Below are 18,190 nucleotides of genomic sequence, written 5' to 3' on the forward strand. Positions count from 1 at the left end.
GCTGCCAAGGAGTGTGGTGGAGTCTCCTTCTTTGGAGGTCTTTAAGCAGAGGCTTGACAACCATATCTCAGGAGTGCTCTGATGGTGTTTCCTGCTTGGCAGGGGGTTGGACTCGATGGCCCTTGTGGTCTCTTCCACATAGGTACGTGAGCAGGTCTTCTCCAACATGAACTATATTAAAAACAAACACCGATCACGCCTCACAGATGACAGCTTGCAAGCCTGTGTGAAAATGAAGGTGACGTCTTACAGCCCTGATGTGCAGACACTGAGCACTGAGGTTCAGGAGCAAAAGTCCCATTAACCTGGTTACCTGGTTGTAAATTATATATTTTAATTAGCTATTAATTTGTCCTTTTTTCTTGAGATTGACAGCTGACTGCACGATCCTGTATATATAGCATTAAGGCCAGAAACAATATATGCAGTGTTATATTTGTTTTAAATGTTGCAATGTTTTTGCGGCTCCCAGTTGTTGTTGTTTTTTCGGAAACGGGTCCAAGTGGCTCTTTTTGTCTTAAAGATTGCAGACCCCTGGCCTAGGACCTGCCGATCAGAAGGCCGGCGGTCCGAAACCCTGTGACGGGGTGAGCTCCCGTTGCTCAGTCCCTGCTCCTGCCAACCTAGCAGTTCAAAAGCATGTCAAAGTGCAAGTAGATAAATAGGTACCACTCCGGCAGGAAGACTCTGGTTCGCCAGAAGTGGCTTAGTCATGCTGGTCACATGACCCGGAAGCTGTACTCGGCCAGTAAAGCAAGATGAGTGCCACAACCCCAGAGTCATCTGTGACTGGACCTAACGGTCAGGGGTCCCTTTACCTTTTGCACAGAGTATTGTAAAATGAACATCTTCTCTTGCCTACTGTATTACATATTCATTTTTTTACTCATTAATGGAGCAGCAACATGAAATATGTTCTAATATCAGAACTGTTTCTACACAGTGCTCACTTACGAATAGAATAACAGTCCTATCCATGTCCCAAATGACTACACAAAGCCAAGATAAATACCATAAAAATCACAGCCCTACCAATCCCAAAGTTGGATATGTGTGACAGAAATCACAGCCAAGAAAAAGGACTTGTCATCCAAACAGCAATGCAATCACATTGGTAGCGTGGGAAAGACTGACATCATGCATAGGATCTTGCTTCGGGATAAAGAGTACTAGCATAATTTACAGGACAGACACTCCTTTCACCTTGTGGAAAGAAACCGTTCACATAAGAGTCTTTAAAATTCACCCCAAAGTCAAGTCATTTAACATCTTGACAGGGATGTTTAATCCATTTAGAGGATAAAAAAAAATTACTACAAAAGTTACTCAATTTGTTTTGCTACTCTTCAAAGAAATGTGAACAATGATTTATATATTTACCCAAATCCTTACATCCTTTTAATACAACTTGAATCAGCTCATCCTTCCTTCTGCTGGCTACCAAAATTAAACTACAGGAAACAAAATGTTTTGGGAAATAGCTCTGGATGATAAACAGATGCACATATGACACTCCTTTAGATGAAGAGACATAATTTAAAAAGTTATTCCAAAGGCTTACTCTATTCCCTGTGACTTCAACCTTTGTGGGTGGATGGCAGCTGCCAAGCCTAGGATGTAACTGCTTTAGGCAAATGGGTGGATATTGTGGCATGCCTTTACATTTCTGTAAGTAAGTAAAACCTGTTGTCAGTAGCTCAGGTGCAATACAAATTCACATTTTAGTCAGAAGTAAGGTAAGGTCCCTTTTTCTATGGGGACTGGAAGGCATCAACAAACCATTTTGAAATCCACAAGACAACGTTTAGAAAATGTTGACATTTGGGGCAAACACTTGGAATTCCTTTGTAAAGATATCAGCACAACATGCCAAGGCTTCACATGCTTCACAATAAGACTCACTAAAAATAATTTAAGATAAAGTCTCAGTCACCAGAGCAGTAATTTCTTTTTTTGAGGAAATGTCCTTACACAGAGAGATATGCAAGAACACAACCTTTGTCATGGTCACTGGCTTCTATCCAGTTTTCAACAGAGGATACTTTCAGACTGACAATTGCTTTCTTGTATTGTCATCTGTTTCTGAAACATCTATGTAACTAATAGCCTGAATGGCATTTGACTTTGCCTAATGGAAAGGTAAGATATTTAAAAGTGATAGAAAATAAAGATCTATAAAATGAGGAAGGTTATAGGATTCATCATGCAGGAATGAAAATTGAAGATATGTGTTTGACTTCTCCTCTCCTTCCCACCCCTCACACCCATCCAAATCAAAGCAACAATAAGCAATCTTGGTTCTGTGAGTCCCTAACGATTACATAAAATTATTTTCAAAGGTTATATTCTGCCCCTCATCTCAACCTCATCACCATGCTCCAGATGTTCCACAGAGTCAAACCACAACAGAAATGAAAATGGCAAGTTCTAATCAGTTTGAAAAGCACAAAGGTTGTCATATGACTTGTTATATAAACCATATCCCTGAGAAATAGGAAACGTTTTTATTTCTTCCACCTTGACAATGCAACACGTAGAAGTTTAGAACCCCCAAAATGACATTTGGGGGCTCTGCATGCTGCCTGTCCCCCTTTATGCCTGGTTCATTTCTACAGCACCTACTCTAACCTTGCTGTTGCTTCAGTCGCTTCACTCAGAATCACAGATCCAGGAATTGACTCACAGGTCCCTTCCTTTTCCCAGCTGCACTGAGGAAACTGTTTACAGAATCCCAACCCCACAGGACCCCTGATTATGTCTCATCTTAGGCAGTCATGACTAGAACAAAATATGAGGTTCAGACTACAATCCTAACCCCACATACCTGTAAACCCCACTGAATCCAACAAGAATTACTTCTGAGTAGACATGGTTAGGATTGCACCACACACACACACACACACACACACACACACACACACACACTTTGGGCTCTCAGGTGAACAGCAGCCCTCAAGAGCATCCTGGGACTAGGCCTCACATTCTGATAATGGGGTATTCAACAGCCAGGGTGAATTTATATAGCCCTACTCTTACATTGTAGGGACGCGGGTGGCGCTGTGGGTTAAACCACAGAGCCTAGGACTTGCCGATCAGAAGGTCGGCGGTTCGAATCCCCACGACGGGGTGAGCTCCCGTTGCTCAGTCCCTGCTCCTGCCAACCCAGCAGTTTGAAAGCACATCAAAGTGCAAGTAGATAAATAGGTACCGCTCCGGGGGGAAGGTAAATGGCATTTCCGTGCGCTGCTCTGGTTCACCAGAAGCGGCTTAGTCATGCTGGCCACATGACCCGGAAGCTGTACGCCGGCTCCCTCGGCCGATAAAGCAAGATGAGCGCCGCAGCCCCAGAGTTGGCTACGACTGGACCTAATGGTCAGGGTTCCCTTTACCTTTACTGTTACATTGACAAGAAACACAAATCTGTTTCTGTCATTATTAATAACTATGTGTCTAATACAGGAAGATTTGGTAAGGCAAAAGGTACACGACCTTCTGCCACAAGGCAAAAGCAGCATTTCTCTCTTGGGGGTGAGTAGAAGAACTCTACCACTGTCCCTGTTATCTGGTGGCAATGGATCACCCCATGACTAGGAAGGGGTGCTTTGCTGTTAGGCTGGATAAAGCTTTCACCTCATCCTGTACCAGCCAACTAGTTAAGAGAACCAAAGTGCTCCACACTGAGAATCATGGCAGTGTAGGACACTGTCATCACATGGAAAGTTTCACCTTTTTCAGGTTACCTCAGGTAAAACCCTCAAACCGTTACTATTCAAAACTTTACATGGGCTTCATCAATTGCCCTATTTTATCCTTTACACTGCAATTTATGAAACAGTCAAAGGCTTACATATTGATATAGTCTAAAAATTCTGTGGGTAGAATTCACCTAACAAATGCCACCAGTGCAAACCCCTGTTTAAGGGCTTTCACTTGCACAACAGGGTTTCTACCCTGCTCCCCCTATGAAATTAGGGGAGAAATCAAAACTAGCTTGGCTGTAGATACTCAGGGATTTTTAAAACATTTTTTTATACTGGAAAACTGTGGCCGCCACCTTGACAACAGCTAAAATTCTTCTGCATCCATGGGTATTGCTGCTTTTGCTTCAGTTAATTTAGCATACTGCAGAGGGAACATTGCATAACCTAGCACAATAAACACCAGTGTTACACACAAACCAAGGAAGGCTAGCTTTTTCCAAGAATGCATTAAAGTATTCCAAAATGGACTACAATGCTAGAAGCCAAAGATCTGGCAGCTACAAATGCATATGGATAGAATTAGGCACTGGTGCTTCCAGAATAAAAGTCATGATTAAAGGAAAACACTACTGTTTGGCCTGAAGCCCTCCACAAAAGTATATATGCTAGATGCGAGAAACCCAGAGGCTTTGGCTTGATGATCAACTTCTCATCCGTCTCTCCTCACTATGAGAGATTTTTAGGTGAGCAGGTTAATGGAGTGCATGGTACAGTAGTTTAGTTGGTAACCACACAGGAACAAGGAAGAAAGGAAATTGGCAACAGTATGTTGCAAATCTGCTCAAGGCCTCCTGGAGTTACTATGAGCCAAGTGATGGTAGCATGAACAACATACTTTACTTTTTTTAGCAGTATCAATTTTCTTGGAGTCTGTATAAGAAACCCCTTGCATATTTTGTTAAGGTTTTTGTTAATGCAATAAGAACCAGAACACTAAGCTGTAAAGCTACTGTAAAACTACATTTGACGGAAACAGGGGCTGGGGAAACCCAGCCAGATGTCCGGGGTATAAAAAAATATATATTATTATAAATTATTATTAATTCTAAATGATCCCTGAGTCAGATGGATGTTGGTGCCATTCTTGCTGAAACTGTTATAAAAAGGAGAAAGGGGTCTGTGATTATGCTCTACAAATAACAGTTACACAGAATTGTTTTTTGCATTTTTAACTGTACTATTGAGGTTTTTCCTCATGTTATGCTTAATTCCTTTTTGTTTCTAATATTTACTGAAGATACAGTGGTGCCTTAGTACTCAAACGGCTTGGCTCCTGAACAAATCAGCTCCCGAACGCCGCAAACCCGGAAGTAAGTGTTCCAGTTTGCAAATGTTTTTTGGAAGCCAAACGTCCGACACGGCTTCCGCTTGCGTGCAGGAAGCTCCTGCAGTCAACTGGAAGCCGCACCTTGGTTTCTGAATGGTTTCGAGAGTCAAACAGACTCCTGGAATGGATTAAGTTCGAGAGCCAAGGTACCATTGTAGTCCTATCTCACAATACTTAAAATGTTTACATTGTGTACTTACTATGGTATTCACGCAGTAGGTGCTAGAAAGCAGAGCATGAACATAATATTGTACAACTTGAGATGTTCTCTTCAACATACAACACTTTAACTACTCCTTTAACTACTTTGCATTATGCATGTTTGAGCACATATCAGCTTTGAAAAAGAAGTCTGTAAGTTACCAGTCCTTGTGTTGACACACACTCTTATTAGTCATTTGTAGAACATCTGAGGTTTGAAAGAAAAATAATAATCAGCTCTTCCAGTTTAGCAAAGGTTCATTATATAGTGGCCTGGAGGTGATACTTGCCATAGGAAGCCAGGCAACAAGCTATATATCTCACACAAATTTGCCTGCATACCTAAGGTCTTCAAAGAAAGTTTACATAATGTAGTTCCTCCCTCCATCATTTTTATAGAAAGAACAGTGCCTGAAACAAGGTATTTATCCAAGAGTTTAAAGTTCTTTCTTATAAAACTTGCTGCCACAACAAGCACAGTTCAATTTTGCCACAAGATTATTAAGATTTGTATTAGATGGTTTTGAATGATTTTTTCCACAGCCCTGCCCTAGGGCAGTGGAAACCAGGATGTCAGTCTAAACAGACTACTACATCTGGAGAATGCATTTAGCTTTGAAAAACAATCTGGTAGAAAGTGAAAATTGTCTTGTGACCATACTTCTATGACTGAAATTTAATATTTATTCATTTCAAAATATCTGCACTCAATTTAAGTATTTAAATTGATAATTTAATGATGACAATAAATTCACAGCGGAGACCCTAAGACAGCTGATGACACCTTGTATATTTCCTCCTGGCAACTCTGCAGCCAAGCTGGTGCCCGTGCCAAACATATTGCTCTGCTTTCCTTTAGACCACATCAGCAAGGCTGAGAAGGAGGTATTGTCTTCTGGGTGAGCCAGGACCTCCATACACCCTGCCCAGACATGCACCCCGGGGCGGTTTTTTCAGTGCTGCTAACGCAGTGGTTTGACTTCACCCTGGAGCTGGAATCACTCTTGAGATGGATGCCAACAGCAAGCTGACAAATCAACTATAAAGAAACTTCAAAAAAGAACACAACAGCATATGCTTATGCCAAACAAACTGATGCCAATTCTATTAGAGGTGACAAAAAAAATCAAAGTCACAAATTGATTAGTTTTTTCACTGCTATGGATGCTTTGAAAATCATATTCCAAATGCCAAACTCACAAACACATTTAACTACCTTCAGACAAAACCTTGTTTTCAAGCAATTGGTTTTGCTTAAGTGTCCTTGCATGCTTGCAGAAAGAGCAAAATGGAAATTCATGAAATTTCAGAGTTATGCCTTCCTCTTGTCTTTCAGCAAATATAATTGTGTGGTGCAAAGATTTGTGGGAACCATGACTAGAGGTTTTAGATTATACTCCTATGTATTAGAAAAACTCTGTTTCTTTGCAAACCAGTATGTTTCAACATAAACACTTTTGTTTAGGCAATATATATTATATCACCAAATTGGAAATTTGATTTAAATCTATTGGATTTAAATCAATGTTTGTCACACTCCAAGAGTACATCTACTGAAATAAACAGATTACAAGTCAATCAATTTCAATGGGTCTATTCAAAGTATGATTAATGTGGTTTCCAACCAAACACAGCTCCATCTACTCTGAAGCAAATAGAATCCAAAAGAAGAGTGACACTAGTCACCTAAGCTTATGGAAAAAGCAGGTGCGTACAATGTATGTGCGTACAAGGTGAAAGAAAAATAGCAATTTATTCTATAACCCAAACTGTTAAAATAGAAACTTTCAAAACTGTAGTGCCCAAGAACAACTGACAATCAGTTCCATTTTATAATTTTGGGGCATATAAATAAAAACCTAGGGAAGTATGAGCAGATGTGCACAATCACCCTAAGGCAACTGAACAAAAATGAATTTGTAATTATACACTTAGTGTAAGAAGGAGATGTACTATATTATTTATAACTAACTGAATTCATATAAGACTCTGCTGAGCAAGTCTAAGATCTGAAGAAAATTAACTTGCCAAAGGTTCACAGCCCTACAGACAAGCTAAAAAGTATAGCACTTTGCTGAGCGATACCCAACAATTCCAGGCACTGTCAACCACTCCTCTCTTCACCCCATGAAAAATCACAACGCTCAACGAACCCAATGAAATGGAAAGCAAAACTTCAGACATTTATGAAAGAGTTATTTAAGAGTTCTCTCATGTGCAAATACAAAGATAAGAGCAACCCACTGGATCTGACCAAAGGTCTGTCTAGTCCAGTATCCTGTTCTCAAAGTGGGCAATCAGATGTGTCTGGGTACTCCACAAGCAAGGCAACAACCCACACCCATAGTTGCTACCTAGGTAAGAGATAAGAAAAGCGGTAATGAAAACAGTTCCCACTTGTTATCTTCTCAACATATGTTTCTGTCTGTCTTTATCACTTCTCCCAAGTACCAGTTTATCTGAAGCATCAATAGGAGATGGCTATTGCCTTCATGTCTGTTTGCAGGCTTCTCAGACACATCTGGTTGGCCACTATTGTAACTCTGCTTCAGGTTTCTGGTATCCAAAGCGGTATTCTGGCAGATGGAAAAAGAGAGAGTTCGATATACAAATACAAACTTACATATCTCACCATATTGTAGTTAAACAGGTTTCTCCTTTGAAAGTTGCACCACAAATGCAGGAAAGCAGGTAGACACTCAAACATCTGATTTGCTCCGTAACAGTCCAAGCTGGTTCCTTGCTTTTGTACCAGCCTATATATTTCAGATCACTCAGGTGCTCGTATTACATTTTTAGAAACCAGCCAATTTTTTTTAGAAACCAGGTGATCAGCTGTTATTTTTACAGCCCTAACCTAACAGATATTAATCCCTCTTTTTGTGCTCCAAGTCATGGTGGCTAAAGATTCTTACATGTTTACATGTGAATTTATTTTATTAACATTTGTATACTACTGCCAAGGCAGTTCATTGAATAAAAATGCAAGATAAAAGCACAAAATACATAATAAAAACAACAAACCAAACCTATAACATCTCCCCACATTTAAAAGACTGTGGTATGTTAGTCAGCCAAAGGCCTTGTTGAAGAGGAATGCTTTTGCTTGGCACCTAAAGATGTATAATGAAAGTGCCAGCCAAACCTCCCTTGGGAGAGCATTCCACAAATGGGGAGCCAGTGCAGAAAAGGCCCTGTTGTCACCCTATGGACCGCTTGCGGAGGAGGCACCCAAAGAAGAGATTAAATCCATTGCAACGATTTTGAGCATAGTGCTACAGAATGGCAATGATTCTGATTTAATATGTTATTAAGAATACAGTTTTCCTTACAATTTCTCACACTATTGCCAAACTATCACCCTCACAATTTGGACATCTAGGTAAGTTTTTTTTGGGGAGGGGGAGGTTAAACCCAAGGCTAATATACTCTAATCAGCCTTTTATCTCATGCCACAGCAAATAACTAAAACCCTATAAAGAACACCCTGAATCCACCGAATGACCGATATCGTGGCTCTCTACACTTTAAAAAACCGTTCGCGGTAGGTAAGCACGGACCAAGGAAAGGATGACCAGGGTGGGGGCAGCACCCCAACCCACCCCCAAAGACGAAACCGAAGTATCTCTTGTGTGTGACAGTATAATAACTGCGGGTAGTTTTAAGCGTGGTAGAGAAGGCGGGATGTCGCTTCTCGGGACAGGGCGGCTAAACGGGGCGGGGGGGGGGGGAATTCGGCTCCAGACCCAGAAAAGGTGGAGGGGAAGGTGCAGCTCACTTTCCCTCAGCAGAATCCCCTGGGGGGACGGACAGCCCCCCGCCCGCCCGCCCTCGACCTTCCCACCTCAGCCCTGGGGGGAGTCTCGGCCGCGGCAGGCCCGGGAAGGAGGGGGCGGTGTCCCGAAACACTTGCCTCACCACACTTGCCTCTTCCAGGTCGCGGCGTCTCTCAGCCTCCTCGCCCGCCCGCCCGCTCGCTCGCTCGCCCAGCCACTGCAGCTGCCGCTTCTCCGACAGGACCTGCCTCCGCCCTCCTTCCTCCTCGGAGCGCCCACCTCGAGGCTTCGCCCAGGCCCCGCGGCGGGAGGAGGAGGAGGAGAGAGCGAGAAACAGAGAGGAGGAAGCGCCCTTCTCCACCGGCCAGGCCTACCTACCTCGCCCACCCCGGCCCAGGCGTAAGGGCCGGGCCAAGTGCCCCGGAAGTAAAGGGGCGGGGAAGGAGCGAATGCCGACGCTTCCCTGGCGACCCTCGCGGGGCCCGGAGGAAACCCTCGCTGCTGCTCCCTTGCCCTGCCATGCGCGCCTCCTCCTTCCCCGCTTCGTTAAAATAAAAGAGACGCAGCCGTACATTCTGGCATTCTTTACACACACACACACACACACACACACACACACACACACGAAGCAGTGCATTTCTTTCTTCCCTTAGTATTGTTTCTTCTGACTGCCTTTTGGGTGTGGGACTCAGGACAGCCTTTGTAATTTTTATTTTTTTTAATGCCTCGAAATTGTATTTACCAGGAAAGGTGGCCTAGAAATACTTGACGGTAAAACAGACATAAACATAAAAAGGGCGTTAAACTCCACATGGCGCACTACTGAGGCTGACTGTAGGTTAATTGCAGGTGTGTGGAGGTAGGCTGTTTTTCCCCAAATCTGGGTCTTTTCCCCCCTCAGCTGTTTTTGGACTACAGCTCCCATCATCCCTAGCTAGCAGTAACAGTGCCCAGGGATGATGGGAATTGTAATCCAAAAAACAGCTGGAGACCCAAATTGGGGAAACGCTGCCTGGTTACTCTGAGGAGAGAAAATGCGCTTTTTATACATGCCGAAAAGGTACTCCAGTCACATAGCCCAAGGCAGGCTTGGCGTTCAGATTCTGCTCCACAGCTGAGCCTTGACTGATGAAGCAGCCCTTCCCTTGCTTAGCAGGAATCTCCCATTCTCATCCTTGCTTAATTTAGGAAGCAAAAATAAAGTACTCTTTCACAGCTGTATCGATAAGGAGACTTGGAGAACTAAAAATGTTCTGAGACATTTCCCTTTAGCAACATCAAAAGGGTACTGGCCTACTATGGATTTCAGAACTTTCACTGTATCTTTTTAAAAATAATATTAGAGTTTAATGCTATGCATACTTGCATGGGAATGAATCCCACAAAACCCAATAGGACTTTTATCCAAAATACATTGAACTGTAATTTCAATTAGTTTCCCTAAAATTGTTCACATGGGAATAATAAATCTCACTTTCCCTAATGTACAAATGGGACTGCAAAATCATTGTATTATCTATAACCTATATATCCAATAGCTAGCATGTGGGCTAGGAACCACAAATTCACAAGTGTTCAACTACTTAGGAATTGGAACAAGTCATAAGATAGATACAAGAAAAGTATAGTAGTTAAGCTTGGAAAATATCTGGGCAGTGCAAAGGTATTGCATAGGAAGACAGAAAGCCGCCTTATACCGAGTCTACGTGGCTCAGCCCGAGCACACTGAGTGGTAAACCTGAAACACGGTTTCAGGTGGGACATTCCCAGCTCACTTGGAGGTGCTGGGAATTGAAAATAGGACGTTCTACATACCAAACAAGTGCTCTAAGGTTTCACCTACACAAGATAATGCAATTTATGTCCACAATGCTGTTCTAAATTTAGTTTTTCTTTTTCCTTTAATAGGCTAATCTCTGAGCTAATTCTCTGAGCTAATTCTCATGTATTTACTTCTCCTGTTCACGTCCTTTTGGATTTGTACGTTTAGATTTTTTGTGGCTAAATAACTGTTCAAAATATTACATGTGTGTCATTCAACATATACACAGTTGGTACAACATCCTAAATTATGAGACCCAGGGAGCAAACACAGCAAAGACTTGTGGCACCTTAAAGATTAGCAAATTAGATGTGGCATAAGTCTTCACGGGCTGGAGCCCACTTCAATACATGTAGTAAGTGTGGTAGTTATATATCCTCTGAATGCAAAATGGAAGGTGTATTAAGGAATGCAGTTAATGGGTTAAATCCACTAGCGAGGAAGGAGCTGACTTACTCCTGAGATGCACCTTGTTGAATCTCATGACTTACTTATCAGTGTTGGTTTGGGATCAGTTGTTATCAGAAAAGGGTGGATCGCTGCAGAACTGTGGAGTTACCTAAATCACTTTGAGAATAACTTGTCTGAGAAGACTTGGGAGAATTGGCAGACTTAAGGACTCCAAAATCTAAGCTGTTGCACAACTGTGTGCATCAGAACTCATACCTATTGATAGCTTTATCCTTCATTAATGTGTCTGTAGAGTAAGTAATGGAACCCTGCCTGGAACCCTGGAAAGCTACTACCAGTTAGTGTGTAGACAATACGGACTGAAATAAATGGGCCAATACTGTGGTCTGACTGAGTATAATGTTGCTTCAGAAGGTCATATCCAAGGCTGTTGTGCAAGATCAGAACCACCACATGCACCCTGTTGTGTCTCTATAAAACTTTTTTAAGGGAGCAAAAAGTTATCCAATAATGAAACTGTCTGAACAATCGAGTATTTTTTATAAAAATGCATGAATCACAGCAGGCCTTATCTTAGGATTCCTCCTTGTGTGTAAAAGTTTGAGAAATACCTTTCTAAAAAATGATGTCTGCTGCCACAAGCAATTTTTGTAACTTTCTGAATTAAAAATATTTTGTGCTTTTAAAAATCTGCTATAGACTCGGACAATGTAGTCTATTTAAGAATTAATTGTGCTTGCATTTGGCTTTCATATGTTAAGTTGCTTTTGATTTATAGAAGCTATCAATTTTTCTTGTAGCAAACCTTGAGTTCTTGGTATTTCATGTAAAAGGGTTTTATGTCAAACCTTTTCACTTGCATCTTTGGAGAAACTGTTTATTAAGTGTTTCAACACCTGAATACAAATACATTTTACCTGCAGAAAATGCTGTGTCATTAATCTGTCATAACTAAATACATCAACCACCACCACAATATGATTAAGTTCTTTATTGTTTATGAGGAAAACTGCAGAATTAACTTGGAAGAACACCATACCATGCTACCACATACTGCACAGTCACCAAGGAAGTATTTTTTGCTGAATGACATCAACATAAATATTGTAAGCATTTGGGTATATTATCACATAGCTTCAATAACTAATTTCTCAATACGTGCCCATTTTTAGAGTCACGAGAACAAAGCTACATTACATTTCAACACCCCCAACATATAAAAGTTTCCCATTTCTTTAGCTCCAACAGAATTGTCTTTTTTGTTGTTGTAAAGAACGGGACAGAGTTGTCCTCTAGGCAGCATAGAATACAGCATAAAAGGTAAGAAGAGTTCACCAAAAGTTGAAATTCCTTGTGCACAATCCAGGCTAAACTAAACACTCTTAAGGTTGATCGATTTCAAATTCAAGAGAAATTTAAGTGCTTGACTTGCCCTTTGGAACAGACGGATCTCAAAATGCTTAACTAGGCTGAATTATGCCCTTCATACATTATACAGAACGTCTATGCATTCTCAACAAGAGCTTTCTTCATATACAATTGCAGAGTGAGAGAGGCTGATAAGACTATAGTGTTGCAGGAATACAACTTTCAGCACTTGTGGTTATGTACCTTATAATATCTTGTTGCCCATGTATATATACTGTTTGCTGTTGATTATATGAAGCTGAGTTGTTGGATATTAGAGAATCCCATGAATGAAAACCACCTGGTATTGATAACAGACACTGAATCTTGAACATTAACATATCATCATCCTGGACCCCATGATACAGTTACTTCTACAATAATATAATACATGTAATGATAAAACCTTCCCCCACAGACAGTTAAAATTAAATACAGTGTGATACTTTTGCTAATTTCTTTTTAGCACTATATTATTAGTGGTAGCTCCAATTCAGTGCCAACTCAGTTACTGACAGATCAAAAAGTACTACAAATAAAATTATGTGCCATATTTTAATGAGTGGTAATTCAAATGTTCCACTGTCTGCAAGAAAATCTATTGGATTCCAGCAGTTGCATATTTTTTCCAAGCCTTCTCAGTTATTGATTTGCAATAAGACACCTATAATAAATGGCATTTAAAAAATGACTTTTTCCCAAGGGGAAAAAACACAAACAAACTGAAAGGCAAACACAGGAACAGCCATTTCATTTTAATGTGCATTTTTACGTACACACACACACAATCCTGATAGCTCAATGACAAAATTAAAAGAATGGTTTAAAATAAATTTTACTGACTCACTTGGGAGCCCACTGATAATATATTTATTTATATATATATATGTATATGTTTAATAACCATGTTTTCTTAGCAGCTAAAAGCTCAATTATAAAAAAGCTCCCACAAATATTCCCTGAAACCACTCAAACTGAAGTTTCCACTCCTGACCAAAATGACTACTTGCTCATCAATGCACATGGGAAGACAGTAAATTCAGTGCAGAGGAACATGATATCCAATGTTGAGGACTGCAGCAGCTTCTTAAAATGATGAGCTCTTGTTTGACCAACAGCAGCGTTGGAAGTGTCTATATTCTCCCAAATAACGCCATCTGTCAATCAGAAAAACAGACTGAGTGAGTTTACGTAAATCCAATGTTTTATTTGCAGATTATTATGTTAAATTGTTCAGATTTCCAAATTATTATACCGCATTTAATTGTTCTGATCTTCACTTTCAACCTCTCAAGGCTTAAATGCATAACATTGTGCCAATCTTCAAGAAAGGAGACCCCTCAGACCCTCATAATTATAGACCCGTTAGCATGAGTATAATTTGGAGGCCACATCCAGAAGGCTATCTACTAAACAAAATTCAGGAATGGGACAGTAAACAATCCATCATCCAATGCCCAACAGCTCTGAGCACATTAGATGGTTTTAAACACACACACACACACACACACACACACACACACACACACACACGCCCACTGCCCTCTTCCAAAGTACTGTTCACATGTTCAGTGAAGCCATGAATGAGGCTGTCCTATCTAGCAACACTCCTGACATCTCCCTCTGGCCACAGCCCATGATACCAATGTGTTCGGCCGAACAAATACCGGTAAAAGGGACACTGTGCATATAGAGAAGGGTTTCCCAAACTTTGGTCTCCAGCTGTTTTTGGACTACAGTTCCCATCATCCCTGATTACTGGTCCTGATAGCTAGGGATGGTGGGAGTTGTAGTCCAAAAACAGCTGGACAGCCAAGTTTGGGAAACCCTGATATAGAGGGACAGGCCAATATTATCCAATTCAGCCCTGCTCCCCACTTACATGCTCACTAAAAGCACAAACAATACTTCTGAAGAGGGCTCATGAGTCCTGGTTTTCTTTTCAGTTGTGTGGCAGTCAGAAGGCAACACAAACACTGCCTGCAACAGGTAGCTAAACAATTATACTTATTACAAGAATATAGTACCTTATTGCTAAGTAGTAGTGTGTTTGTCAACACAAGGTGTTGAGAGTTGTTTCCTGTCCTGGACTATTAAATCCGTCAATCAAGTTTTTATTACAATCATCTATGCTGACACTTTCACTTGATAATTTTGGGTAAGTGGCCTGGCCAGTAAAATCTAGTAGATCTTGAAGAGCCTTCCCATTATTTGAGCCATTTTGGTCCAAAGAAACACCAGGCATAATTTCATTCAATGGTGAAAACTCAGGAATAGATATAAGCTCTTCTTTTGAAGCAGGACTGTTGAAAAAAAGAGAGTGAAAACCAGGTTACTAACATGTATGTTGCATGAAATTCATGACAATGCAAATCACCTCAGATGATAAAAGAGTGATTTCAGCTCATCTATTTTACAGAAGGTAGATAATGAATGGCAAATAACTCAAGGTTGCAACCCTAGACAACTTACCTTGAAGAAAGCACTATTTGACACAGTAGGAATTGCTTCTGAGTAAACATGCATAGGATCAGGCTGCAGAATGCATTTTGCTCCTTTGTACACCATAGTTAAGAGCATCAAATATTGGTTCACAGATGCCCGTGGAAGGGAAGGAATGACAAAAAAATTGGAAGAAACATAGAACACAGCATGTTTCATTAAAGGATAAATGAAACGTTCAAATTATTAGGGCCAGGATACAAATTACTTTAGGGATTTATTTGTGCAAATTCAGCAAGATTTAAAATAATAGTATTTTTTTGAGAAGCATATCCCTGAACCATATCATACAAAAACACAAATCTAAAGCAGCATCAGGCACATGTAACAAATTGTGTGGTTCTTTGGATCCTGACTAAGATTATTTTTAAATGGTTATGTACCTCACATCCATAGACTGAACTTCATCTGTTGAATCATCAATGCTATTTGATTTCCCATCCATTGGGTTCAGCTGAATAAGGCCCATAAGTGGCTTAAGTCCATTAGAAAATACATCATGAGGGAAAGAGTCAGACACAGCACATCCCAGGCCTTTATCATCTTTGCAGCTTGTTAGTCCATTCATTTCTATGAAAAGGATGTCATGAGGAAATGTGATTGTAAAAGCAACAAGATAAGAAGTCATTGGTGAAAGCGAGCCACATATTTATTCCTACCCTTAATGCAGGATTTGTTCTCTAGCGAATGTAATTAAATATTACTGCCTGAAAGATGAAAATATGCAAGCTTGAAGTTTCACATGGGAAGCCTGAGATGTTACATTCAGTATGTGAGAGCTCTGAAGGTTCTCCACCAATAGGCAGGGGAAAAGAGGAAATCACATTTAGTAAAGGTGGCAGCCAGCTGCTCTCCTCATTATTGGGTTATAGACAACTAAGATACTCAGAGTAAACCCACTGAAATCAATGGAATTAAGTCCAATAATTCCAATGGGTCTACTCCAGGTACAACTTTGCTGGCTATCTGCCATGTCTAGTAGCTTATTTTCCCATCCCCCCCCCCCTTTTCAACGGGGGAACTTGTAGAAAAATAGTCACTAAGAATAAAAGTGGGGGAAACAATCAATGGTTGGAAAAGGATAGAGAGCAGTTGTGTGTTATTTTTATCCGCTGTATTGTTTTTTTGGGGTGTGCATGTGATAAAGCGGAGCCATACCAGAGTGAAGGCATTCTCTTCTATTCCACCCCACGTCAGTTTCAGTCTATTGGTTAGCTTTTCTAGTAAGGCTGTCTCCCATACCACTTGATACCAGTGTTCCATGTTTATTCCTGACAAGTCCCTCCAGTGTCTGGGTATGATGTTTCTGGCTACTGAGAGTGGGTGGGTTATGAGCTCTTTACAGTGTGAGTGGCATGCCCACTCAAGCTAACTTATGAGGTTTAATATTAAGAAGAAGTAAAACAATGTAAATAGCAAAACTAGCAAACACACATGAGAAGCAGGCCAAAATGACTATGTGTCTGCCAGAATAATACTATGGGCAGGCCAAACGCTTGCACTTTCAGGAAGTATTGCCAAAAATAGGAACAATCTAGCACGTTTCACTGAAGCATAGATTTTGGAAGGCAATCAATACATAATTTAATACCAATACAGTGTTGTTTTTTACCTGCTTGATTGATAGCAGGTGGCTTTGGCTGTTTGTCCAGATTTAAAGATGATGGCAGATCCAGCTGAATATCTTCCTTCTGTATCAAACATGTAAAATTCACTAACTGCAGACCTTTCCAAAGGCGCAGCTGAACATTTATATCTTACCAGCTATACTTTGCTCAAAATGTTTTATATATACCCCCACAAAGCTTGTAACAAAACAGTCTTAATCTCTTATTGTAGCATTCTCTATAAACATAAAGGAAGCAGACATAGGGAAAACAATGGCTGCAGAAGGAGATGGGTGAGAACTTCCAGCAAGATCCTTATATCATGTCTGTATTATCTGCTCCAGGGTGGGAAAGGTAAGCAGTCTCTAAGCCCTTGTACCAACACTAGTTCCCTGGGAACCTTAGATCTTTACTATGGGCACTGCAGGTTGGTATCTATGCAGATCAGAGATGCCCTGCCCACGGGCCAGATTCTCTGACAATTTTTTAAAAATTTTTTTAAGCAAAGCTCAATCAAGGTGCTCTGTGGGAAAGGAGGAGGTGACAAGGGTTTAAAATAGCTACAGGCCCTGTTTTCTCTCTCTTATGTCACTTGGACTAATAACTGCAGAAGCAGCAGCCATTTGATCCAGGTAGTTCCTCCCTTCACTAATCAGGCTTGCGAGGATAACAAGCAAAATGTACCCCAGCCAGCTCTTCAGTTATTTGTACAGTAGTACTAATTGCTTTGGTCTTTGACCATTACTCTTGAAGAGCCTATCATTTAACCAAGTATGTAGAATAAAGTAGGAGCATTAAGCGATTAAGAGTCAAACTACATGCTACGTCCAGTTATGTGTTTCTTCCTACCCTGTTCTGTCTGTGTTACTGAAAAGTAGCCACAAGTGGCTGCAGCTGAGAAAAAGCAGAATGGGAGGGAGGAGGGGACAGCTCAAATACTTCTGTTCCTTCTGTTTACCTTCCCAAAATGCCCTCTCTAAGTTGCTTTCCTCCATGTAGCAGCGGAGGTAAATGCTGCATGAACTGTGTACTTTGGAACTAAGATAGAAGGCACAATACACTTGTTTTCATCTCTCCCCCTTAGAGGCATTAAGAAAGGTAGTATTTGCCATTATGTTGCCCCATGTTTGCACATATTTAGTTTCTTCTGCTGTTTATATGAGAGAGAAACAATTGTGACCCTTCTAAGAGGGCCCAAAGTGGCCAATTATATTACAAATTAAGATTAATCTTCAGATTTCTGGGGCAATGGCATTTATTGTGTGTTGAACTACATAATTCTACACTTCCAAGGAAAGGAAGGAAATTCTGTTCCACACCTTGATTTCTGGTGTTTCACTTTTTCTTGTCCTTTTCATTATTTCATCTATTCTCTG

The 18,190-nt window shown here is 40.8% G+C and overlaps 2 protein-coding genes across 19 annotated transcripts in view; both read right to left on the reverse strand.

The window, feature by feature from the left end:
* The window catches only part of BCLAF3 (BCLAF1 and THRAP3 family member 3), a 34,723-nt gene extending 24,993 nt beyond the window's left edge, over positions 1-9,730 (reverse strand). For 2 of the 8 annotated variants that reach the window (XM_083501911.1, XM_083501907.1), the window contains exon 1: positions 9,444-9,730. The gene's annotated coding sequence lies outside the window, so the exon portion shown is untranslated. Of the gene's footprint in view, positions 1-7,921 lie in introns of all 8 variants that reach the window. The other 6 variants (XM_083501912.1, XM_083501908.1, XM_083501905.1 and 3 more) reach the window with 5 other exon arrangements.
* A 2,544-nt stretch (positions 9,731-12,274) lies between these two features.
* The window catches only part of MAP7D2 (MAP7 domain containing 2), a 47,265-nt gene continuing 41,349 nt past the window's right edge, over positions 12,275-18,190 (reverse strand). For 10 of the 11 annotated variants that reach the window (XM_083501890.1, XM_083501884.1, XM_083501887.1 and 7 more), the window contains 5 exons: positions 18,134-18,187; positions 16,820-16,898; positions 15,591-15,777; positions 14,733-15,008; positions 12,275-13,862 (listed from right to left, as the gene is read on the reverse strand). In XM_083501890.1, the coding sequence (XP_083358016.1) occupies positions 14,759-15,008; positions 15,591-15,777; positions 16,820-16,898; positions 18,134-18,187 (570 nt within the window). In that variant the 3' untranslated portion in view covers positions 12,275-13,862; positions 14,733-14,758. Of the gene's footprint in view, positions 13,863-14,732; positions 15,009-15,177; positions 15,261-15,590; positions 15,778-16,819; positions 16,899-18,133; positions 18,188-18,190 lie in introns of those variants that run through there. The other variant, XR_014525795.1, reaches the window with a different exon arrangement.

Source organism: Podarcis liolepis (assembly GCF_965112155.1).
Source record: "Podarcis liolepis genome assembly, chromosome: 4".
NCBI lineage: Eukaryota > Metazoa > Chordata > Lepidosauria > Squamata > Lacertidae > Podarcis > Podarcis liolepis.